The 26,934-nt window shown below is 35.2% G+C and overlaps 2 protein-coding genes across 2 annotated transcripts; both read left to right on the top strand.

Annotated features, from left to right (window-relative positions):
- The first annotated feature begins 826 nt into the window (after positions 1-826).
- Positions 827-19,279, top strand: znf326 (zinc finger protein 326). Its single transcript, XM_077198888.1, has 14 exons — positions 827-940; positions 12,729-12,796; positions 13,469-13,515; positions 13,623-13,695; positions 13,885-14,248; positions 14,327-14,492; positions 14,649-14,665; positions 14,733-14,778; positions 14,888-14,969; positions 15,309-15,456; positions 15,565-15,664; positions 15,840-15,970; positions 18,511-18,606; positions 18,697-19,279. Exons 3-14 carry the CDS (start codon positions 13,488-13,490, stop codon positions 18,799-18,801), a joined length of 1,356 nt encoding a protein of 451 aa, XP_077055003.1. The 5' UTR covers positions 827-940; positions 12,729-12,796; positions 13,469-13,487; the 3' UTR covers positions 18,802-19,279.
- Positions 949-11,644, top strand: lrrc8db (leucine rich repeat containing 8 VRAC subunit Db). The gene is made up of 2 exons (XM_077198887.1): positions 949-1,492; positions 6,414-11,644. The coding sequence occupies exon 2, from the start codon at positions 6,416-6,418 to the stop codon at positions 8,939-8,941; it is 2,526 nt and encodes an 841-aa protein (XP_077055002.1). The 5' UTR covers positions 949-1,492; positions 6,414-6,415; the 3' UTR covers positions 8,942-11,644.
- Positions 19,280-26,934: the final 7,655 nt, after the last annotated feature.

Raw genomic sequence — 26,934 nt, forward strand, 5'->3', positions numbered from 1 at the left:
ATGCAAAGGCATGTATTTACCTGCATAAGGTGAGTTTTCCCCCTATTATTCTGGTATCTGGTAATAACTAGGCTTTGTATTCACTTCATGTTTAAGTTTTTTTAATAATATAATTGTATATTTTAAATATTATTTGCCTATTATTTTTATGTATCTCAGGTGACAAACTCAAAAAGTATACAGAATTTAACATTTAGCTGATACACCATAAACATTATGTTCAGCTATACCTTTATTTTGGAACTATGCTTAATCTGCAACATAATCTCTGATGATAATTAATAATAATTATTTAATAATAAGTTAAAAAAATTAAAAGTTTGGAACCTGCCACAAAAAATATTAGTTTTTTTACATGTTTTAGTACTGACAGCTTAATCAGTTTCAATCATTCAAACCAATTACCAAAGTCACTATAACACACAATAATAATAAATGTCAGCCAAATAATAAGCACTTTCTAAACGACAGCTTAATTTAGAATAATTGTACCGCCTTGTTACCAATTTTGACATATCATTTTTTAAACATATTTTTTAAATATATTTAACATTTAATAAAGTATCTACGTGTTTAAAAACCTATAAAATCCTATAGAAAATACACGAAAAATACAATCTTATGTCAGATTTACACAATAGGCTCACAGAATTGAAAATTTTTCTGATGATTTAGACCCAATTTTGTAACGCTATTCGTGGAAAGTGACTTCAACCTTTAACAGTTCAAGTGTAACAAACTGGGATTGGTTGCTTAGTAACTTCAGAAAACCGGTCAGGTGTTTCGCGCGTAAATCCTCGTGTAAACTTTAGCTCCGCCCCCACACACTTCGTCTATTTGACAGCACATATGTGTTTATGAAAGACATTTCTCATTCATATCGCACGCATGGACATAGTACAAGCTTTGACGTTTATTAAAATGACAGCTTTGGTTTGAGGTATGTATCAGCCTGTGAATGTGTGTTTGTGTGGGGTTTAAATGTGACGGATATGCAGTGTAGAGAACTGGTGCAGACTGGTTGATTCTGCTGCTGTGCGCGCGGCACTGAATGTACCATAATAATGAGATGAGCGGGGACCCTTACGTGTTCATTAAGCCCTCTCGGGTAAATGATTAGTAAGTTGTCCTTTTGTACCGATACTTTTTCTGCTTTAACACAACAGTATCATCAGACCTCCAATGGTTTCCTTCCTGAGCGGCGTTAATCTGCACAGAACCACGAAGACGTGACAGGACACCGGATTGCGTTAATAGGGAATATTTCCAGCCCGTCCATGTAAATCGCGTTCTGCTCGCAGTTTACGTGTTATTGGAAAATAAAGCCTTTGTCGTTTACATATCGTGACCCGGTATAGAAACACAATGGCGTGACGTCTCCCATGCGAACGGACAGTCCCCATTACTGCATGGACAAGTGGATGAAATGTGTTTCAGATTCTCAGGAATTAAAGTGGTGATGGATGACGTTTGATGACGTTTATGTGAAACAGTAAGTATAAACGTTATGTTAAAAATAGATTTCTGAAATATTACAATTACTCTAGTATCTTGTCTTAAGGTTGTGTTAGTGAAGGTTGTCAGAGTAGTTCTGAGCACACAGAGAAAGCTGTTTTGGCCACTTTTGAATGAGACTGAACAAATTGTATTGACTATAGTACCAACAGTTGCACAGGCTAATATTACATTATATGGATTTCAGGTCTCTTATAAGAAGTTACCATGTGCAAACTCTACATAATACACATTAAATAATTTGTATATTGTTATTATAGTGTACACTTATCTGTGCCAATTGTTATCCAAGGTTATCCAGCGGGACTACTGTAGTGCTTGACACAGCAAATGTTGTCAAGTCAGTGTTAATTAAAAAAAGTGGGAATTTATCCTGTTTGGTTTAAATTTATTAGTTTATTTTGCTGTCGTTTTGAAACCTATTTGTTGATATCAAATTGCCATATTTATGAGCAGAAGATATTCATAATTTTTGAATGAAGTGGATTCTATTCTGGATTACATCCAGATGCATACAAACATGCATACAGACTATGTTTGCTTCTATTTAATTTGCCACTTAAGCCCGTTTGGTGTGGGTCATATTTAGCGTTAAATACATAGGCTACACTATTGCACAACACTTTATTTTAACTCAATGAACTCCAGCAACCTGTACTTGTGTGTGTGTGTGTGTGTGTCGGTGTATAGGCTAAATATATATATATATATATATATATATATATATATATATATATATATATATATATATATATACAGTATATATATATATATACAGTTTATATATATATATATGTGTCATAAATGGTTACTCCAACACTGAAATTTGCAGGATAACATGAAAAGACATGATTGGTTAGTAGCATTGTCATTTAAAATTTCTGTTCGAGATACAGCAAATGAAAATAACAGTGGCAGCCATGACCTAGTTACGGGGTAAAAGCTCAGACGGAGGTTAAATAAGGCTAGCCGTGATGGTGATTGTGTTTTTGGTGGATTAGGTCTGTATTACCAAGGTGAGGTTAAAAACTGAGGCTTCTTATGAAAATTAGTAAAAGCCCACAAATAATTATGCGAATCTGATTTATTAGTCCAAATCTATTGTCTCATCCAAATCCAAAGTGATCCATACTGATGTGATAGTAATAAAGTGTAATGCTATATTTTCAAGGAATGTTTTGAAATAAGGAATTATTTAGACTATTTTCAAATAAGTAAATTAACTGTTATTTTTGGCACATTTTGTTTTAGAAAACAATTAATTAATTTTCAAATGAAAGCATCTGTTTAGGATGCTTTATTTGTTAAAGCAAGTGAGTAATTTCTGTGCCTCTATCAGCACCAAATTAAATGGCAAATCGTTCCAAAAAGGTTTACTAAACACACATTGTTTGGACAAACAGGTTGTCTCATCCTGAACTCAATATTGGTCAATATAATCACAGCTGTTTTGTAGGTGCCACAGAGCCTTTAGCCTTAAGTTTTTGGGAAGTCAACTTATAATAAGTAATTTCTATTTAATTGTTGTGATTAAGGTTAGAGTATGTAAAGTTCACTGATGTGTTGTTGAGCATGTTGAATGATGATAGTAGTTAAGGAAATTTACAATTGCTTGTTGGATCTGTACCAGTGATAAGGCGTTTCCTGTCTGAATGCAAGTATAGTGATGGCTACAATAGTCTGATATATAATCATAATAGTCTTATATAAAATATATGACTGCATTTCTGCTGTGGAACAGCAAAGGCCTACTGTAAACTCTTCAAAACAAAACTTCTCAGCTCATATTAACCTTCCAGCTGTAGATCTTGGGAACTGGTGTATAGCAACTTATGTTGGGTAAGCAGTGGGAAAAGCAATTCACAGATGTTCTCTGAAGTCTTGTTGAGCCCTAGTTTGCCAGTCTTTGAGCATTCAATTTATTAGGTGACTCAATATTTTTCACAGTCTCGCTGGTGGCTGTGCTCTCAATTTCTACTTTATTTGATAGACTTATAAGGATTGACTCTACAGATGTTCACACTTGTAAAATGACAAATCTGCCAAAATAGATCAACATGTTGGAATATCAGGCCAGAATTTGGGTTTTTGATTTGAATGCACTGTATCTCTATGCTGTCATGTAATATGCATCAGTACATAATTATGTTATGCCTTTTGAGTTTTTTTTAACCCAAGGCAACACACAAAAGTAAGTAGTAATAATTGTTGTTTACTGCAATCTGACTTGACTAAATAAGGTATTGTGTAATTGCACTAAATTAGAGACTAATTAGAGAAAAATACATGGTGAGGACTTCTGCATTTACAGCTAACTGAAGCTTGGATTGGATTGCACCCCTTTAATGATGTTCATCTGTGTCACACACTGAATTTGTATGTTAATTGACTGAAATACAAAATATAATTTATTTTAAACTCAAACAGTTTTCTTATCCTTCTTAAATTCTTACATCTTCCTTACAGTTGACATGTTGACATCAAAGACTGTGTAAGGCTTGAACGAACGATCTGTAGGACAGGCAAAGCACAAGAACAAAGTGCTTGTGACTTGAATAGTTGGTGTGATGAATGGAAGGAATGTGATTGTCTTGTGAAGCAAGTCTAGACTTTGTTTTATTAGTAGACCATAGAGGCTGTAAATTAAGAGCTTAAACTGTCACTTGCCCGTATACGGGCAACCGAAATTTACTTCAAAATATTACTATCTATATATCGTTGGAAAGGTCTAAGACTCCTGAATAGATATTTTAGCGCTGTTTTTTTCTTACAAATTTTGTATGAACAGTAATATATGAATTTATGACAAGAGTGCACCTCAAAAAATCGACGTCATTACAGGAGTTTCTGACCTTTGTCACAAAAAGTCGACGTACACACTTTTAATAACTGAAACTTTGGTTTTTTTAATGCTAAAAGTTCATAATAAAACATAATCTAGTATTTGTCAATAAAAAAGATAAAATTATATTTTAAAAAGTAAAGTAAAAAGTCCTCTAAAAAGTATATTATATATTATATATATATATATATATATATATATATATATAATTTTTTATTATTATTATATCACATATTTTAGTAGTTATCATAAATTAGGTATCATTTGAAAGCTTACGAACTCAGAATTCATCCTGTAAAAACCGTTTTGAAATTGGATGTTGCGTTACCATAGAAACGGTATTTTTTTATTAGGCCCCTCCCCTTTTGGGCATCATCTTTCATAATTTATTATCAAAAATGTTCTAATCTTGACAAAACACATATTGTCAGAAAGGTCTGAGTCTCAAGGTTCCATATTTAGTGACAGAAGTGATATTTGGATAGAAATGTATTAATTTGTTATGGCAGAATGCATACAATTAAATTCAATGGAATGCAATGGAATGCAATGGCACCCGGTGGCTATTTTTGGAATAACGCCTAAACAAAATCTCATGGGAACTTCAATTTTTGTGATATCAACTTTAAATTTGGAACACAACTTGGTTAGATATATAGCTTTCATTTTATAGTAATTTTATAGTAAAAAATATTTTGTAAAATATTTATTTTATATTAAAAAAAATATATTAATAAAGTATATTTGATTTACTGTAAATTTTAACTTCCATAACTTTTTCATACTTTAATTTTTTGAAGTGCTTTCACTTCAGTAATAATCTGCCGATTGTTTTCTTTAAAACAAGACCAAACTTAGGTCTATATTCCAAAGCATTCTTGAATTACAACCATTTAGGTTTGTATACTGCATTTTAATGTCAATTATCAAAAGGGGGATGACAGCTAAGGGGTTAAGGCCTCATGGTAGAAAATTTTAAGTAGTACTACATGTCATCGGATAACACTGTTTCAATGAGAATAACTCAATCATCCAGCAATGAATTCATCTTACTCAAAACATTGACATTTATAATTTATATAAATAACAGCTTGATTAGCCAAGTGAAATACAAGTTAATTAATCAGTATGACATTCAGTCAATTGTTTTTTGACAGTGAGAAGGTCATTCGGTTTTGCCTGTTGGATGTTTATGGTTATGTCTTAGCAATGTGAAAGTCGAGCTCCACTCATCAATATTACCCCTGCAAAATGCATGTATATTAGAGCAGTCTTGCAACTTGATACTAAAGACAATATTGTTTTTGGCAAGACTTACCACTGCAGTACTATTGTCTTCATGGAGTACAGTATGGGGCCACTAAGGCTGATAATCTAATAAGGATGTCTAATGCAGTGCTTTAGTGCCTCAGAACGGATGAAGCTCTGTGCTGAGGAAAGTGATACAGGGCAGAGACACTAGGGTGTCTCCCCAAGCGATGGGACCGTTTGTTATCTTTATTGGTGTATTAGGCCACTCCTTATATTTGTACATTGATTTAATGGAATTTGAGATTGAGGCTTATATTGTGTCAGGCCTGTATTTCACATAGAATCGAGCGTAATGTTGAGACACTTGATTTGTTCAAGTCATTGTAATCTTAAAATGTCAAATCATTTGAACTCTTTGACAAAGCAACAGTAGTGCAGCTTATAAAATATAATGTTGTGCGACTCCCCCAAAATTACATTTATTATTTAATCCATGATGTTTGTTAAAAAAATAAATTTACCTCGAAAAATGTTTTTAATGACTCATAAAATTATTTTTAAAAATTTTAATACGTGTATACTTTTTAAATGTTTAATATGTGTATGTTTACATTCAAGGTATTCAAAGCCACATTCTAAGCCATAGGAAATCAGCATTCATACACAGAGTTAATAAAATGGTCATTTCATTTTCGATTTTTTAAAGGTTTGTTATTCATGGAAAGGATTTGTCATTTTCATGGACACTCTTATTTGTCATTGATAATACTATTTACTAAATACTTGTTTTTATGTTTTCATGTAGGAATGTTTACCCTCACAGAAGTTGCCTCTCTAAATGACATCCAGCCAACTTATCGGATACTGAAACCATGGTGGGACGTCTTTATGGATTACCTGGGTGTGGTCATGCTTATGCTGGCCATATTTGCCGGGACCATGCAGTTAACCAAAGATCAGGTGGTTTGTCTTCCTGTTCTGGAATCGCTGGAGGACCGAACCCCTGTGCCCACAGAAAGGACACCAGAGAAAGCTCTTGGCTCAGGGACAGGAGGAGGCCATGTGACATTAGCAGCTGCACCTATCGCAAGCAAAGAACAAACCGACAGTGTTGTCCAACACTTCCCACAGTCGTCTGCTGTCAGGCAACCTCAGCCTACGGGTTTACGAACAAATCTGGATTTTCAGCAGTATGTATTTGTTAATCAGATGTGCTACCATGTTGCCCTCCCATGGTATTCAAAGTACTTTCCATATCTAGCTCTCATTCACACTATTGTTCTTATGGTAAGCAGTAACTTTTGGTTCAAGTATCCAAAGACCAGTTCCAAAATTGAGCATTTTGTGTCTATTTTGGGGAAGTGTTTTGAGTCCCCTTGGACAACCAAGGCATTGTCTGAGACAGCCTGTGAAGACTCAGAAGAGAATAAGCAGAGATTGACTGGAGCCTCCACATTACCAAAGCATTTTTCAACCAGCAGTGAAGAGGGAAGTCCAAATCAGTCCACACCCATGCTTGTAAAATCTAACATTAAGTTTTCTGCAGAGAAGCCAGTCATTGAAGTTCCAAGCATGACTATACTTGATAAGAAAGATGGAGAGCAAGCTAAAGCACTTTTTGAGAAAGTGAGGAAATTTCGCACCCATGTCGAAGATAGTGACTTGATCTACAAACTTTATGTTGCTCAGACTATAATTAAAACTGTCAAATTCATTCTGATTCTGTGTTACACCATGACCTTTGTCACCTCCATTAAATTCGACCATGATTGTGAGCCAGACATCAAGCATTTAACTGGATACTCAAAATTTAAGTGCACCCACAACATGGCTTTCATGTTGAAAAAGCTTCTCGTTAGCTACATTGTCCTCATTTTTGTTTATGGCTTGGTTTGCATTTACACTCTTTTTTGGCTGTTTAGACGGCCTCTTAAGGAGTATTCCTTTGAAAAAGTTCGAGAAGAAAGCAGTTTTAGTGATATCCCAGATGTGAAGAATGACTTTGCTTTCCTCCTTCACATGGTGGACCAGTATGACCAGTTATACTCAAAACGTTTTGGTGTCTTTCTCTCAGAGGTAAGTGAGAACAAACTGCGGGAAATAAGCTTAAACCACGAGTGGACCTTTGAGAAACTACGGCAACATGTGACTCGTAATGCACAGGATAAGCTTGAGCTGCATCTTTTCATGCTCTCAGGTGTTCCTGATGTTGTCTTTGACCTGACTGATTTAGAAGTCCTGAAACTAGAACTCATCCCAGAGGCACGTATCACAGCAAAAATTTCCCAGATGATTAATCTTCACGAGTTGCACTTTTACCACTGCCCCGCCAAAGTCGAACAGACTGCATTCAGTTTCCTCCGCGATCACCTCCGGTGCCTTCACGTCAAGTTTACGGATGTAGCAGAAATTCCCACTTGGGTTTACATGCTGAAGAACCTGAGAGAGCTCTACTTGGTGGGAAACTTGAACTCCGAGAATAACAAAATGATAGGATTAGAGTCCCTCAGGGACTTGAGGCATCTAAAGATCCTACATCTGAAGAGCAACCTTACCAAGATCCCAACTAACATTACGGACTTATCACCCCACCTGATCAAACTTGTGGTTCACAACGATGGTACTAAACTCTTGGTGTTAAATAGCTTGAAAAAGATGATGAATCTTGCTGAGCTGGAGCTGCACAATTGTGAGCTGGAGAGGATACCGCATGCAATTTTTAGTTTGACCAACCTGCAGGAGTTGGACTTGAAATCAAACAATATCCGTACCATTGAAGAGGTCATCAGCTTCCAGCACCTCAAAAGGCTTAACTGCCTCAAACTATGGCACAATAAAATAATTTCCATTCCATTGTCCATTAGTCACGTAAAAAACCTAGAGTTCCTCTATCTGTCACATAACAAACTCGAGACCTTGCCTACCACTCTATTCAATCTTCTCAAACTGAGATACCTGGATGTTAGTAACAACTCCATTGTAGTGATTCCTCCAGAGGTGGGGTTTCTCCAAAATCTACAGCACTTTGCCATCACAGGAAACAAGGTGGAAGTGGTGCCCAAGCAGCTGTTCAAATGCACAAAGTTGCGTACCCTATCCCTTGGACACAACTGCATCTCGTCGCTACCAGAGAAAATCGGACAGTTGCTGCAGCTGACTCATCTTGAGCTGAAGGGGAACTGCCTGGATCGCCTACCCGCACAGCTTGGCCAGTGCCGACTCTTGCGCCGAAATGGTCTCATTGTGGAGGACCACCTTTTTGATTCACTGCCCCTAGAGGTCAAAGAGAGCATAAGTCAGGAAATCACTGCTACTTTTGCTAATGGGGTGTGATTGTGAATCGGGAAGAAATGTTTAGACCTAATGCCCTATCATGGTTTTCTAAGTGGAACAGAATTAGAGAGCTCAAGAGGCAATGTTTCAATACTTCTGTTTATTTTTTTTAAGGCTGCTTCTTCTTTCTTTCTTTTTTCTTTTTTTAATTGAAATTAATTTTTATCCAGGACTGCTGGCATGAATGGATGTTCTAGGTGTAAAGAATGAGTCCAGTATCAAAACTTATGTTAACATTTATTATCATTTTCTGCACAGGCCAAAACAAATTGCCAGTAAGCCAATTTAAAACTTTTTGGACATTAACTATGCATATTGCATAAAATTCTTAAGAATTATTTAAATCTTTGAGATTATTATGCATGTTTGCATGGGTTTTTGTTGGTCTTCTTTATTGTTATTACTTTTTATTACTTGTCCATGTTACAGTGTAGATATAATTGAGATAAAAAAAGAAATTCAATTACTTTCCATTAGCATTTCTGTTCATTGTTTTCACCAGCTGTTTTTTTTTTTTTTTACACAGTCTGCATCACATGCATTGTGCATTGTGGTACCATTAACGATTGTATCCATTGTTTGGAAGAACCCAGTACAACTGAAATGTTTATTACAAAGTTAATCACAACTACTGTATTTAAGTATAAGGGGTAAAAGAGTTTCCTTAAAAAGAAATTCTCATTTGAGTTTAGTGAAAAGTGAACTTAAGTAATTTAAGATGAGAATTGAATGTTTGCATTGATACAAAAGTACCATATCCATCTAGCTCAATCAAACTGTATATTTTATACTTTAGTCACAGTCTGTTCCATCTTTCTGTAATGAGTTATTTTGAACTGTACTAACAATGTTCAGCATTGAAAATGTATCAATGCTTTTGCAGCAACCTGTAATTTGGATTTGATGATGTACAAACTAAAAGTAATAATGTGCATTGCAATGCAATTCTTGGCAACAAAATAGTCTTGTCCTGCTAACATCATCTTTTTATGTGGCTTATAGAAGTAATGCATAAGTTACAGTGACCTCATTTGGCTTGTGCATGTTTTGTATATAACACTATATTATGATGGGACAGACCTGTAATGTGTACACTGCATGGTCCTTGCTGCTCAAAAACTCCCAATAGACATGTATAGTAGTAAACTTGCCCTGATATATATTCTAAAGTCATATCTTAGTCAGTAAATGTGTACGATTACCATCTGCTTAACTTTTATCCCTTACTGGCTAGTACAAGTAACGGCAATGCTTGCACTGTGTGAAATCAGTGTTTTAAGTTACCTTGCAATTGACATTCTCTGTGCTGTGAATGCCCTTGCAGTCAGCTTTTGAGGCAAATGCACAAAAAAGGTGACTTGTCAGATGTTAGGTTCCGATATTCACTCCAGTGATTGGATTTCCTATCCTGAACCTTTGTTGATTTAAGTAACACATCTGTCATGTAGAAATGATTGAAACATGGTCAAGTTATAAAGGGATAGTTCAATCAAAAATAAATATGGTCATCATTTACTCACCTAAATGTCATTCCAGACAACCTATATGACTTTATTTATTCTGTGGAACATAAAAAAGTATAGTTGAAAGTTGTTTGGACCCTTTGAGTTGTTTCGAAATGAGGGTAAATGATGACAGAATTTTAGTTTTTTGGTAAACTACCTATAAGATAACAAGCTATTATAACTGAAATGGTTTCACTGTTGCACCCAAATATTCCTTAACCATTTTCATTTTTTTAAGCCATTGATTTGTGAAGAGGAGGTACAACTATGTGTTGAAACAAAATGTATTGATGTAAAAAATGTTGACAACAGATTAAGTGGTGTTTGCTTCCAAGCCATTAGGTTGTTAAAGAAATATTTCAATTGATTTTAACATGAATAATTTGGATTAAATTTGGACATTGTGTTTACGTTATTTTAAAACCAAACCAAACCAAAAGGATTTCAAAAGGACACAAACTTCACTTTTTTTTCTGTCCTATTCACATTTCAAAGAAGACTTTTCCAGTTTTGTGGAATTATTCTTCCCACACTGTTATATTTGTCCCTCTGAAATGCTGCAGGGTCTGATCTGTAATTGGTATCTTTTTGACCCCTCAAGAATCTTCAAACTTGTTGATGTCTTGCCAGAAGAGGCTTGAAAATCATTTTGGATACATGTGTGACTAACAAGAATCATAACCACATGTGAATCTAAAGATAGGTTTCAATGTTTTGGGTGGGTTGAAATTAGATTACTTTGTAGGTTTTGTAAAATGTAACTATGTTGCACTGTTAAAATGGTTCTGTTTGATGTTTTGAATGAAAGTTTGTTTTCATTTATGTAGAGATTTATTAATGTATGTTCCATTTCTATAGCCTACAAAAAGTTTAACTTTGAAATACCTGATTTCAAATGATTCCACCAAAACATATACATTGTGTCCTTTCAGGTACACTTATTGTTCATTCCAACTGAGTACTTCTTTTCAGAATGAAGGCAAATTTGTTCTTTATTTTTCCTCAAGCTACTTTAAGCTACTCCTCAGCCTTGAATGTAGCCTGATACTGCATCCCTTCATGGTTTAGCCTTTCTGTTTTTGATGGAAAGGAGAGTGAAGTTAGTCTGCTTTGCTCCTAATCAGAGATGTTTTGTTTTAAAGGACGTTCAATTTGCAACTTGCAATTTTTAATATAATAAATATATTGAAAATAAAAACATTGGTGTCTGTGCTGTTTGAAACGTTTAAATTTGAATTACAATTTAAAGAAAGTAAAACCCATATGTATATAAGGAGGTAAAGCCAAGGCCCAAAGTTAAAACTTTATAATGAATACAGGACATCACTACTTTTTGCGTGTTTAAATTTTTGAAATAAGCCTCATTTAGGTTAGGTCACCTACAGGTTAAACAATATGGTTTTGGACATTCAGCCGAATCCTTGCACAGTCGTTAAGCTCCCTCTAGAGGTGAATAACAGTAAAGTCTTAGTTACAAACATTGTATTATTGCTCTTTGCAAAAATGAACAATATTTGATAACAAGATGAATACTATTTTATGAATTAATAAACGATAATTAATTATATTTATGAATTAATTCATAAATATAATTATTTATGAATTAATATAAAAATAAATAAAAAATCATAATATGAATTAATTTAATGAAAATAGTTTTTGTGAAGCAGAGGTTAATAACCTACCACAACAGGGCACAAATTAGGTGGGCCTGAAGTTCTCAAATTGTTTATGTAGCCTACCTTATATTAACAGTAATTCTCACATTTATCTATTTTGTTACTCGTTTTGATGGGTGTAAATTATCTTCCAGCGTCTAGCGAGGGGGAGCTAGATGTAAGCGCCATCCATACGCTCTTGTCGCGTGGTAACAGTAACCCTTTTTTAATTTTAAATTTTTTTTTTTTTATTGGTAACAGTAACCTTTCATATCGCTGCTCAGGTGATTACTAGAAAAGTCCTGTATTTAATAATTTTATAGAGATTTCACAGGCAGTTTTACACTTATAAATTAGATTTTACCTTTATAATAATGCAAGTCTGTATCAATCCGTGCATTTAGAAGATTAAAATAAGTAGGCCTATGTTTATAAATTAAATGTCTTCGTGAGAAGCATTCAATGATTTGAATGAGGCAGTCTCAAATCTGTTTGTGAACAACAAGCGCCCTCTAGAGGAAGACAACTTGAAGTGGTCATGAAGTTGTAGGGTTGTTGCAAAAAAAAAAAAAAAAGAAAAAAAAACATAGGAAAAGTTGCCTGACACTTTTGTTTTGTTTCCAGGGGGAAATTATTTCAGTGACACCTGCTTTAATTAAGCGCAGTGTGACTGGTTGACCCTCGTTTATGTGGTAAGTGTGCATTTGAAAATAACATTGCTTTCGTTAAATAACATTAATTTCGTAGATAATAAAATAATAATAAATAATTGAAACGAAAGGATTCGTACGTTTTAAATTGGGAACGGGCTCAGTATTTACGGTGACTTGGACATGCATTTAGAAATTTAACTTAGGTATTTGTATTTAGTTACTAAATGTGGTTTCCATAAGTATACTTACATGTTTTAGAAAGTTTAGCAAAAAAAAAAGCCATTATTCAAAGTTTTAAATCGACTGTATGCCTCGAGTTGGCAAAGAAACACAATGTAACATTTCACACACCCCACAAAATACTTTATGCTCAAATAGAAGAAAGAAGTAGCCTAGGCTAATGGTGCAAAATGCATTGGCCAGTTTCAGTCGATCTGACAAGTAAATCTTGATCAGAGGACCCAAACACAAGGGCAAAATTCACACAAGGCCCATCTGAATCTTATGGAAGTTTACCCTGCTCAATCATTATTTATAGCTCATTAAAAAAACAAAACGTATTGAATTAAAAGCTTACATTTTGGAGGTAACACACTCCCCTCCTTAGGCTAATTGACAGTAGCAGTCAGCTAATATGCTGTGTCTTCCTGCTGCTAATAATCTATATTTAAGCAGGGCTTTAATTATGACATTATACAATCTGTTTTAAAGGACTTATGATTAAGAAGAAATGTTCCCGTCTTCAGCTGAAAATCCAGGTAATGACAAATCTCTCACTCTTATGTTGCTATAATGTTATCTCGTATTTATTGTTTCTGACTGTGGTACATTCTCGAATAATCACTTTCACTTGTCAAATGTCCAGGAAAATGCTACAGTCAGCCATTATTTGGATCGTTTGCATCCTCTGAGTCCCTTGAGACCAATATCTTTTACAGGTAAGAACTGTCAGAAGAAAAACCTTGAATTAAATGAAATAAAAAACCTTAATTAAAAAATAAATACAAAAATTAAATTGAAGTTGAAAATTTAAATTAAACATTTTAAATCTATATAGATATATAGTAAAACAATAATTAAATATACACACACATATTATAATGTGCTACCATTTGTTTTGTCCTCAGATATGGTGCCTATGAGTCTTTAGAACATAGGGCCTTGAGCACTGAAGATGCAGATAGCGTTTTTGATCATTCTAATGGAGGGTACAGTGACTCCTGTTCATCCACCTGGGCTGCAGACCTCTTGTCAAACTGGGAAAGGCCCTATGCCATGTCTTCCCAGAGGTCCAGGTCTCCATTCTCAGACAGCGGCAGAGAGAGTCAATACTCCACTTCCAATCTCTCTGATTCCTCCAGCCTGTACTCTCCCTCACACTCTCGGCCTGCGCCAATTGGCTCGCGGGGAAGAGACATGCACCCATATGTGCACAGAAACTACCGGGGAAGAGGTGCTGTCGTACCGGAGGCTGAAGGACAAGGTGTAAGGGTACGTCTGGTGTTTAGTTTATCATTTGAACAAAATCAATGTCATTTGGTGTTAAATTGTATCTCTTCTTTTCTGCACTGCTCAAGTCAGAACCCTTCTATTTGCATAGAAAGATACCACTCAACATCAGCTGCTCTGGTTTGTCGAGGGACCAAGAGGAAGTTGATCGAACCAGTGCCTCCTTGCAAGTTGGTTAAAAAAAAGAGGATAGTCAAAGCAGGTCTCAGCATCAGCAGCATTATGGGTAAGTGATGTGCTGCTTGGATAGACCAAACATGGTTTAAAAAAATGGCAAAACAAAGTTTCCACTGCTAAATTGTTGCAAGTTTTTTACTGTAATTTTCAAGAATGCTGCTTTGCGTTGATGCTTATGATGCTTTACTTTGTTTACTTTTCTTAGGGCCACACATTTCAAAGGTAAGAATCTACAATCAAAGGTGCCTTATAGAATCAGTCCTGTGATACTAGGTTTTATTTTCCACAGGACCGTTGCTTTTCTTCCAATAGCAAGGAAACAACTGGAGAGCATGGTATATAACAGCTTTAATATTTTCATTGTCTATTATATTGGGGGGGGGGGGGGGAAGTTGTATCTAACACCATAATTTAATGCAAGCATGGGTTAATATTTGTGTGCAGACCTTGGTAAAAAAGTTCGAACCAGAGAGAAGCGCAGAAGACGACGAGAAAAGAATCATGAAAAATTTGGAGATAAGCACAGGTGAACACTGACATTTCAAGTGAGGCATCACTTATGTTTTTAAACCACATTTACAATCATTGGTCGTATATTAATTAAATTATTCAAATATATAAAAATATTTTTAAAAAATATTTATTTTTTGAGGTAGGATATGAGGATTTCTGCTGTATTCTTTTTAGAGGCAGTGACATGTTGAATTGTGACATCTGTAGAAAGGCTAAAAAAAAATTATATTCACTTACTAATACAAAATAGTTCAAATTGTACATTTACATTAGTAGTTATAAAAATAGATTAAATGTCAAGGTAAATACAAATTTATGTCAGCTTAGTGTTCACAATGTGTTTTTTTTATAGGTGGGCTTTTACATGTGCTTTTTGTAAATTCCACACGTTTGAAGACAAAGACATTGAGAAACACTTTGGAAGCACGCATCACAGAGAGACTCTTGACTATATAAGACGGCAAGCCAAATTTGATGACAAGGTCATCAATTTTTTGCATGTAAGACTTGAATGTTAAATGTTCTTTTTTGTATTGATTGTTTGAGGTTTTTGTATGTATTTGTATTATAGTTGTTGATGTACATTTACCCTGTTTTAAATTGCACAGGATTGCATGGTTCACAAATTTCATAAAACTGTCTCTACTCTACACAAACTAAAGTTTTCCTGTGGACGAAGCAAAGATGAGTGGGTGAAAATAATGGAAGGTATGACGTAACTTTATAAATGCGCATGAAATGAAATAAATACATTGTATTGTATTGTAAAATATATTGCAATGCATACAGGTATTTTCCCTCACTTGATGGAACTAGGCTTTATTAGCCTACATAACTACAAGGATGATTATTAACACTTTATTCAAACTTCATAATCTTACAGGGGTGACAGAAGATGATTACATGAGAAGGATGGAGGTGGTTTACTGTGTTGCATGTGACAGTCACATTCCTGTGGTTTTCAGCTCTGTACAGCAACATCTGCATTCATTCACTCACCTCAAGAGCAAAATGGTAAGGTATCTCTGTTCTGTCTCTTTTAAATATCCCGAACCTTCATGTTTATTCATATATATATATATATATATATATATATATATATTCCTATACAATACATATGTATTCCCCTCTTGTGTTTTTGACCTACCCGAACTACCGTTTGCGGCATGCCGAGGATGCTTTAATTTAGTTTCAATATGGATGGTATTCAACGAAAAAAATAACATATAAATACACACACTCCTGGGCAAAAAAAAAAAAAGCTTTTGATTGTCCTAACCACAAATTATTGTTCAGAAAATTAGCAAAATTTAAGCAAATGCACTACTTAAAAAGCAATTGCATTGAAGACAGAATAACGTTTTTTGGCAGAATATGGGAAGTTGTGTGTGGATTGATGAATCACTATGAAACACGAGTTGCATTTTGATGCTCTAAAGTGGTGTCTTCAAAAATATGCTGAGAAATATTATAATAAATACATCTCTACCACAATAAAGCATAGAGGAAGAGGTGTCATTGTGTTGCGAGCTTTTTTAGCTGCTGGTATTGGTGAGCTACCTCATCATTTAATGCTCACATTAAGCAGTAAACTCAAAAAAAAATCTCACATTAAACTCAAACAAACTGGGAGACATTTTTCATCAACTTGAAGCCATTAACATTGAGTGGAACAACACTGACTCTTCTTCTGGTTAAAAGCTGTCTGTAGGTTGGAGAAGGCTATTCCAGGCAAAGTTAGTTTATTTACAGTATTTGTGCAATTCTTGCTAATTTTCGATCTTGTGATTTGTGATTAAAATGGTCAAGACCATTAAAAGACCATTTTTAAAAGACTATTTTTGCTGTTTTATATACAGTCAAACCTACATTTATTCAGACACCTTCAACATTTCTCATATTATCACAGTTTATTCGCTATAGTTTAGAAAATGGTAATAAAATATGACAAGAACTCAGAGTTATCAAATCAGTTGATATTTCACTGGTTTTGGCCATCCTTCTGTTAGACTGTCTCACAAATGAATTAGGTTGAATAGGTGTCAGCTGTTAAATGAAATACACAATTAGATAATACCAATTTAGGTCAACCAATTACCAAGCAATGCCTAATATTGTTCAGTCTGTCGTGTAAAAAGGTCACATTAGCAATTAATGAAAAAATACTTAAACATAACATGGTCAGGTCAAAGTGTGAATAATTTTTGGTCCCAAATTTTTATAAAGTTTACTGATAGTCCACTGTATGAAGAATTTTGGGGTATAATACTTTATATCACAGTTTACTTTATTTTGCTATCCTCACTTACATAAATTAACTATAGTGTCCTGCACTCACTAGTAAAATTATATCTGGTGACTGAATAATTTTTGTTTTGACTGTATATATAATTTATACTTATTTGTACTTATTTTAATTTATACATTTGTATTTATTTTAGAGATGCACAGATCTGGTTAAATTGTGAATCACTTTTTTTATTTGTTTAAAATGGAGATCATGATTCTGAACATACAACTAAACAGAACCTCTATGAAATTACGTTTGACAAAATAGTAATTGCTGCTGTCTATTTTAAAAATATTTATTTTGAATAATTCATCCAATCGATTGTTTTAAAAATAATTCAATGACTCTAATAATTCAATAAACACTTCACTTGTTTAATTACGGGATGAATCAGCTTTTTGACTAATCTCTTGAATAAAGGATTGAATGACATTTTTTTTAACAGCCACTTGTCGCCATCTACTGGTGAAACAATGTAATTGATAGTCTTTATTTGAAGCTTCAAGTTACTCTCTAAAGGTGATTTACTCTATTTTGATCGCTACCATAGACACCAGTGTTTATACCCGAACTATAAACTTTCATCCCAGTACTTCTGAATCGGACTGAGCACCACAACACACTTGTAGCCAATCAGCAGTAGTATTAAGCATACAGCAGTAGGCATACACTCATGATGGGGCAGGAGAGAGACTGAGCTAGAGGGATGTTTGAAGAAAGACTGTAGAAAGAGATATGGCTGAGAAACATTACAAAAGAGAAAAGGTCAGATGAATATCACCAGAAAAAAGAAGAGTTAGATCTACAAAAGAGTGATCAGGCAAGCGCTGTTAGACCTGCGTTAATATTAGAAATCCAGCACTAGGCCTGAAAGTGGACACTGAGGTTGCATTGCGTCTGCTCCATTCACGAGTTACACTGGTTTTTGCTGTTTCACAGAACTAAAATATGCTGTTGTTCTAGTGTTAGCTATAGTAACAGGACAGTTTGAGTGTCATTGTTTGTCTTCAGCTGTGTGCTATTGGTGGCAAACTTTTGCTTGTATACTGTTGTGTCCTGTATGTTCTTTTTTTGTTCTCCTTGTTGTTTGTTTGTTATCTTTGCATTGTTTTGCGAATCATTATTTTGCTTCGCTTCAGTTATGATAAAGGGACATCGACTCTTGCATTGCATGTATGTGCATTTTGGGGCGGAGCAATGAAGTGAGGGATGTGTTTGTTTGGGTTGTATATATTATAATAGCATCTTGTTTCCCCCCTCAAAGGCTTACAAGGAGCAGTTAAAAAGAGACAGCGTGGTCACAGCCAAAGCCATAATAAATAATGATAATGTGAAAGTGCGCTATGAGAGGTACACAAAGGTAACAAACATTTGTGACATGTTGAAAAACAAAATGAGGTTTTAATTGTTTTAAAGAATATTTGAAGTTATTTCTCTTTTAATTTGACAGGGAGAAGATCCATTTGCAACAGATGCCAAAGACACAAGTTCTGATTCTCAGGACCCCGAGAGATCTGATGAGAAAGAGGAAGATGAAGAGAACAGTGACTCATAAGAATGAATATAAGTATTAAATGGAGAAAAAAAAGAAAACGGGGAAAGGCTCGTTCTACGCTAGTTTCTTGTTCTATAACTTCAAACGCTCAGATGACCTTGTAATGTAAAAGGCCTAAGATTAATTTTTCATCATTTTGATTTCATAATTCAGTCCACATTGATTCATGCTTAAGTGTAGGCTAGTTTTCCTCTCAAAGTGAAGGCAGTTTCTTTCTTTAAAAAAAAAGTGTAGGCCTACTTTTCACAGTGCAGTCTGAGATTAATTCTGTCTACTTGAGTCTCTGTAGTATATATCCATGTTTGGAGTAAAAATATTTTGCCACTGTTCTGAATGTCATGAAACTTTACAGTATTATATTTGAATGCAGGAGTTAGATTTTGTTGCTCCCGATAATTTTTGGGATTGGAAATTTGCCTTTTCACTGTTTGTTCTGAGATGAGATCTGTTAACGATTAAATTTTGACTTTACACCAGATGTGATTGCTGTGAAAATATATTTAACAGCGTGGAGCATTACAAATGCTTAGAATATTGGCGGTCCCTCTACTGGGGGAAACAAACTCATGGCAGCTCTATAGACGCCTTTTGCGCCAACGTCACAATTACGTCACGTCGTTAGCTGGAGGCAAAATAAAAGTGAAAACTGGAGGTGGCCAATACAAACTCGGGGCCCGTTCTTCGTACGTCGCTAACTCAGTTAGCTGGATTTGATTGTTGACGATTTGGCATGATCTTGGATGTTTGGTTCTTTGAAGCTCATGCTAGACTTGCTGTCATAGCAACATTGAACTTGAACTTTGAGCTTGAACCTGCTCGCGAGCAGGCTTATTTCATGTAAACAGGATTAGTTCGCGGCTTATAATAAGCAGAGGTGATACGGGAAGTATTATTTCCAAGCCACTTAGGCTATAGCAGGTTTTTTTTGTTTGTTTTTTTGCCAACGCAGGTAGGCTACATTATAATTTTTAATGAAGATCATGCAATCATTACCATGCCGATTAATATGACACAATGGGCCCGCCCTATTTTAACGATCTGAAACGCAAGTGTCAAAGCGCTAAGCGCAAGTAACTTTGTGGGCGGATCCCGGCGCTGTTGCTATTTTCCCTGCGGGATAAATGCCTCTTGCGCTTGGCGCAAATCTAAAAGGGGTTGGTCTGAAGTAGCTTCATTATTCATAGGTGTGGTTTGGGCGTAACGGGAAACAAACCAATAAGAGCTTTATATCACATTCCCTTTAAGAGGGTGATGAACGAGGTGCGCTTGTTCCATGGCGCAATACTATCATAATGGCGCATTTACCTGGCGCGCTTCAGAATCGGTTCTCAGCCGAGGAGATCGATGTTCTCGTCAGGGCCGTAAAAGAAAGAGAAGTGACATTGGGGTTGGGACAAACCCACCCAAATTAGATTCGGTTAAACATGCATATAATAATTTGGGTAAATGTGTAAGCTTTATGCCTATTTTCCCCATCGTCAAGGACACAACAATGATTTCCCTCGTGTTTTAATATTTTTGCTTATAATAATGTATCATTTGCAAAAAGTTAAATGCATCTGTGTAGATGAGAGAATCATCTACAGTGTATGCGCGTTGTTCACACTCTGTATTATGGGCCAAGCATGCGCGCTTAAAATAGCATCTGAATGTACGCGCAACTTTAAACTAGTTTTTTTCTGGTCAGTGGCGCAATTGTTTTATAGAACAGCAAAATAGCTTCAGGGAAATTTGCGCCGGAACACGCCGCCTCTTGGCGCTGAACCGCCCTGGGGAGCGCAAGTGTATTTCTTAGTTAACCGACGTGTGTCTGTGGAGGGAAAAGCCCGCTTTGCGCGGGTGCAAAATAGGAATGATACATGCGTCAGTGTACAAAGTCATTTGCGCCGGGTGCAAGATAGGGCCCAGTATGTCCGTCAGGCTTCCCTAATGTGATTGGTGCCATAGACTGCGCACACAGTGCAGTGAAGGGGATTCTGTGTGAACCGAAAGGGGGATCACAATGTAAATGTGTAGGCAACTTAGGCTACTATAGCGATTCTTAATATACCATATTATTAATATTATATCAAATTTAAAAAAAAAAGGCAGTTGACAGACTAAAATCTCTTAGATGATGTGTGACTATGTTCCATATACGATATGTGCATGACTCAATAATTTTCAGAGATTCACATTACGCACATTATTTGAATGTGGTAAGGAAAAATATAAACATCAAGCTCACTGTTATATACACAAAGGCAAACAGGTGTTTTATGACCCCATTCCCCGACCCAAACCCCAGACCAGTTACAATGCAGCTCTAGCCAGGACAAGGGCACACAATGAAATTAACTTTGGCCACTATTGCACCTGACAGGGCCTGTGACATTGCATGTTCCATATTACACAACATTTGCCACCATCAAAAAAAAAAAAAAAAAACATTTCATTAATAAAAGACAAGACAAAAATTGTTAGTTCCTTGAGTTTTATTTCAATTGTTCTTTGTAAAGAAAATTTTGCCTGCAATAAGAGATATTATGCAAGGTCAGCAATAGTACTCTGTCTGAAATAATATTAGCACTTACTCTGAAGTTCCTTTGAAGTTCCAACTCTATCTCTAGTGGCAGTTTTTTTTTTCTTTAAGTTGTCAAGTTTTTTTCAAAATACTCTATTTTCGAGATGGTTCTCACTGCGGAACATGAAATCCACGGGGAGGAGTCGGATCCAGATCCAACTCCTCCCACTTTACATACACCTAAACCTAGCCAACTCCACCCCCTGATCCCTAAACACACCCCTCATCCCTAAACCCAACCCTAATCTTACCCATCTCCACCCCTTGGATCTTGATCCGACTCCTCCCTGTGGATCTCATATACTGTATTGAGGTGCTACTGCTATTTTCTAGGGGTGGGGTGGTGGGGCAGGGGGACTTGGGGTAAACCTGTCAACACAAGCCTTATGCAACCAACATTAAAAGGAAAAGTACAACACTGGCCACCTCTGTATCACTGCTTTGTGCAGACTCTTCTGTAGATGTGGACTCCTGCAACTCATATTGCATTCAGAAATAACAGGTAACTCAAGTGTAAATTAAGTAAAGGTATTTAAGCACTTACAGATACTTTCTCCAAAAGACAGTCATCTGAGTGGGTTTCTTCACTGTACTGTGCATTGGGGAAAAATTGGCATTACAAAGTGTTGTACTTTCTTCCCTTTTGATGTAAAGTTAGAAAAAGTATTCCTGCACATGCTTCAGCCAACACTTTCTTGGGAACAGATAAAAGTGTTTGTGTATTGTTTAAAACTGCACAAAAGAGGAAAACACAATTGCATTGCAATGAAGTACACTGGGGGGAAATGTGATCAATAACTCATGTCAACATATTTTTTTTTACATTAACTACATGTAGTTTCACAATTGTTTCACAAGTCAAAGCAATTCATTACTACTCAAGGTTTAACAGTTGATATGACTGGACAGCCATTGGGGTTATAGGCCTACTTAATTTAATGCAGAAACTCATTATTTTACAGTGTACTAGGATCATTTAGTGCTCATTTACCAGTAATGAAGGTGTTGTTAGGACTGGCCTCTGGGTCTGAGGAAGAGCGGCCCCCAGGGATGCCCTCCACAATGGGTTGGTTCACACTTAACCCAAGGGCCAGCTCTTCTGCCTGGGTATAACGTGGGGGTGCAGGACCACCACCTGTTTGTTTTTCTTTTCATTTTTTTCTCAGCTTTTTTCTTGGTTGCTTTTATAAACAGGCAAACATATATTAGCAGTGCCTTATAATTACAAATTACCATTAAGTAGAATATTCTAGTAATTTACTTTTACTTGTTCCCATGTTCTAGTAGTGGATGGGTGATGACAGACATTACAATCAACAAAGTTATTAATTATTTAGTTGTCTAACATGGTCACTACACACTTAATTTGGTACTTTTTGCCAGCCCTCTTTCCTGGCTTTTGCCAATTTGAGGTTAAAACTTTTAATTAAGTTTTAAAATTCTGCATATCCTTCAAGCAATAATTCTTGGTCTGCTGCGGTGAAAAACTGAGTGCGCTCTTTGGCCACGGTGAACCAATAATAACCAACTGCAGAACCGCAGAACCATACGTCATATCAGTGTGAGGACGACAGCGCGAGCCTAACAGTCTGATGCCGGAAGTGGGCGGAGTTCATGTTTAACTATGGCGGGAGTAGCATCTGCCTGCAGACACGGAGGCTGCATTTTCAGGACCCCACTTCTAGGACCGCATTTCTAGGACCCTAGGTTTTTAGTGACAACGCCACCTATGGAATTAGAGGACCAGCGAAGATGAATGACATTCAGAGTGTGAGTATCAAATGCGAATCAATTTTTATTTGTTTAACTTTAAAAACAATTTTGATGCATTTCATTGGAAAGTTAACGTTGCCAACGTGCTGGTGATTTGCTAAACAGTCTTGAATGCATAGCCATCATATATTAGCCTCTAATGCTGGAAAATGAATTGTTAGCACGTTCATTTAACGGAACTGTTGCATGATAAGCCTGTGTTGACTTATTTACAGCACAATAAACTGTAGCATGTTTGTTCTGAAAGCTTGTTTATTACTCATTGTTTTTCCATTTTAATTTAGTTAAAATAATCTTAATGTTTTCACTGTCACCTGCTCACAGTCAGCCTGTTTAACGTTACCCACAATACATGTTATGTGTACGTCTCTTCATTTTGACATGGTTTTATAAAGTTGGTTGAGACATATGACATTTTAATAGTCAGACATATCCGAGAGGCCATTATAATAATTGAAATCCCACGTGTTAGATTGTGTCATTTACTGTATACTGTACTCTATATGAAGTGCTATCAAGGACACAGCTCAGGGTAGGCAATAGTATGACAAAAGATAAATAAATAAATTGGTTAAGCACTAGTCTTAGGCCAAATTTATGTCTATTTATTTATATGAAATTGACTTAAAAATGTTTTTCAAGAAACGACATGAGTGTTTCTAGAACCTTTGTTCCGAGAACATCAAAATCATTTTTTTTTTCAAATCTTTGAACAGTATGCAATAATTGTATTATGAAAATTAATTGGTATGGAGATTGATATCATTATTTTTATCATTATCATTACTCTGTGGTAACTAAGATCTTTTAAATGTGAAATTTAAAATTAGAGAGTAGAACATGGTCAACTAAATGTTCCTTATTTAAATCACTTCTCTTTCTCTCTCTTAGGAGTCAGTGATGATGTTGTCCATGTGTTTGTCCATCCATTGAAGTTCTGTCTATGTGGTTCAGGTCATGATCAAATTTGTTTTTTTGTGTGTTCAAGTTCAGTGGTTATATATTATTTTGTAAAATATTTTGTGTGTTCAATTTCAGTTTTTATATATTATTTTGTAAAATATTTTGTGTGTTCAATTTCAGTTATATATTATTTTGTAAAATATTTTGTGTATTCAAGTTCAGGTGTTTTATATTATTTTGTAAAATACAAAATCTTAAATCTACCCCCAGAGTCATCCTTGTCTTCCCTCTGTACTTGAAAATGTGTTCCATAGTGACTGAAAAGACTATAAAATGATTCCTTGTTTATTTTACTTGAGTTATTATATGCAACTTAGACCCAATAATTTCTCAACATTCCTAGGAACCTGGTTTAATTGCAATAAAGAAAGTAGTATTTGGGTGTAATAAGACTTGAAAGAAAAAAAAACACTCTAATGTAGTTAAAACTGGGTGGAAATATTGCATTGCTGGCACTTTTTTCGGTCCTCCAAAACTAGGGTCCTGGAAATGCGTTCCTGGGACTGCTGTTCTTCGACTCGGTAGGTGGCGCTGTCACAAAAAACTAGGGTGGCGGAGCAAAAAGTTGTTCTGTCTTTGATGGATGCAACATACTTAACGTTATAGGCTACGCTTACACAAAACGGCTCTAAGTATTTTGTAAGTTAATATTCAACAATACTATTGATCTTTTTTACATGTTTGTTTGTCACAATTGTGATGAAGGCACTTGATCATGCATTGTTATTTTACAGTTGGATTGTATCACTTCGTTAGGTTAGCCTACATATTCATGAATTGTGATTTAATTTGTTGTTGGCGTTGTATTTTACAGCATTTGTTAAATTTTCTGACCACGAGAAATGCATTAATTGTATTTTATTTCACCTATAGAAGCAAATAACGATTCAGATAGGTTCAGCACTACCATCTTTGGAGCAATGCACAACATGCTGCAGAAATTTTCACTGCCCTTTTTGTGATGGCAGTATTTTTAAACCGACAAGACAGGACAAATTGAATAATCACATTAAAATCCAATTTAAAAAGGCTGTTGTTCATGGAGGTATGAACATCTGGAGTTATTTTTTTAATACAGTGGCAATAGATACTACTTCACATTTATGCATTTGGCAGACGCTTTTATCCAAAGTGACTTACATTGTATTTCAAGGTAGGCCTAGTCCCTTTGGAATTAGATGGTTTTTTGCATGATTCAGCCTTAAAAAATTAATTAATCTTCATTAACGTCTAAAAGTTACACAAACAATGCACACTGAAACTTAAGCTAACAAAACAAACAATTATAAATATTTGTGTATTTGTATTTTGTTATAATAATATTTCATATCTATGAAGGCATCCAATTAAACATTTAAACACACAACAGGGATAAGTTTGGGTAGTGTTGGAGTTACACTCTGAAGCACAGGAACTGAGTGTTTCCTTTTTCCCGTCATATTTCACATTTCATCATATAATTGTTGTGTAGGCCTATGGTCTATGAAAAAAAATGTTGGTTGAGTATTAAAAATTATTTTCAATTAAATCAAATGTTCAAACGCTCAAGCTTTGTTTTCTTTGTATTATTTTTGTTTTTGTTTTAAGCTTTGTTCAATTTACTGTACATTGTAAGTTATTTGACTCAACAAAGCAAATGGATAAAGTATAATTTTAACTTTTAAAAACCGATTAACATTTGTTAATAGTACTAGTAGGCAATTGTCTTTTGTTAATAGGACAGAACATAATTCTTATATACTATTTGATATATATATATATATATCAAATAGTATATAAGAATTATGTTCTGTCCTATTAACAAAAGACAATTGCCTATATATATATATATTATCTTTTCAATTAAATCGTTTTTTAAAAAGTCTTTATAATAATGTTGTTTTAAACTTTAAAACGTTCCACAACACGAAAGTAGCGCAATGCCTTGCCGCGCCCACTTCCGGCATCAGACTGTTATCTGCATCCGGCATCGTCGTCCTCACACTGCTATGACGTATGGTGCTGCGGTTCTGCAGTTAATAGCAGCGTTGCTGATCAATGTTTCTACTATCGATACATATCCCCTTTTAAACCAACGCATGAATGCGCAATTATCTCAGATAACTCAATCCAGCGATACTTATCATAAACATCAGGGCCCGTATTCCTAAAGAATCTTAATGCAAAAAGTAGCTCCTAGTGACAAAATTCTAAGAAAATTCTTAGAAATTTGGGCGTTACTCCTAAAATTAAAGAAAAAATCCTAGTAAAGAAAAAAGTAATTCAGAAAGCATCTTAACCCTTAAAAGAGGTCTTAAGGTCAAAATTGTTAGGAGTATTCATAAAGAATCTTAATGCAAAAAGTAGCTCCTAGTGACAAAATTCTAAGAAAATTCTTAGAAATGTGGGTGTTTACTCTTAAAATTAAAGAAAAAATCCTAGTGAAGAAAAAAGTAATTCAGAAAGCATCTTAACCCTTAAAAGAGGTCTTAAGGTCAAAATTTTTAGGAGTACGGACGAGGACTTTTAAGAGGCTTAAGAGTTTCTTTAGCAGAGGAGAAAATGGTAGAAAGACGAATAGGGAGAAGAAATTAGTTGCAGAGAATGGATGACAGTGAGTTAATAAGACGCTATAGATTGACACCCGGCCCGAATTTTCCTTTAAGGATGGCCTTGTGTTCATCCACTAAATGGGCTAACAGTAAACACTGTTCCTCTGTCCAGTTGGGCTTTCTCATCCTTCTTGGTTTTGATTACATGTTTGTTACATTAAAACCAACATTCAAACCACCACTTAAATATACATGCCAGCAATCAGTGTAATTGGAAAGAGTGGAACAATTTTTATCATTCTA

Source organism: Siphateles boraxobius, unplaced genomic scaffold (assembly GCF_051911475.1).
Source record: "Siphateles boraxobius isolate OS27281-9 unplaced genomic scaffold, OSU_SipBor_1 41, whole genome shotgun sequence".
Classification (NCBI taxonomy): Eukaryota; Metazoa; Chordata; class Actinopteri; order Cypriniformes; family Leuciscidae; genus Siphateles; species Siphateles boraxobius.

Excerpts from the sequence above, each read along its gene's own strand:
- lrrc8db (XM_077198887.1), top strand. The coding sequence starts at position 6,416 with ATGTTTACCCTCACAGAAGTTGCCTCTCTAAATGACATCCAGCCAACT.
- znf326 (XM_077198888.1), top strand. The coding sequence starts at position 13,488 with ATGTTCCCGTCTTCAGCTGAAAATCCAG. Across the intron at positions 14,249-14,326 it reads CTGAAGGACAAGGTGTAAGG|TGCTCAAGTCAGAACCCTTC; the intron begins GTACGTCTGGTG and ends TCTTTTCTGCAC. Across the intron at positions 18,607-18,696 it reads GCTATGAGAGGTACACAAAG|GGAGAAGATCCATTTGCAAC; the intron begins GTAACAAACATT and ends TTAATTTGACAG.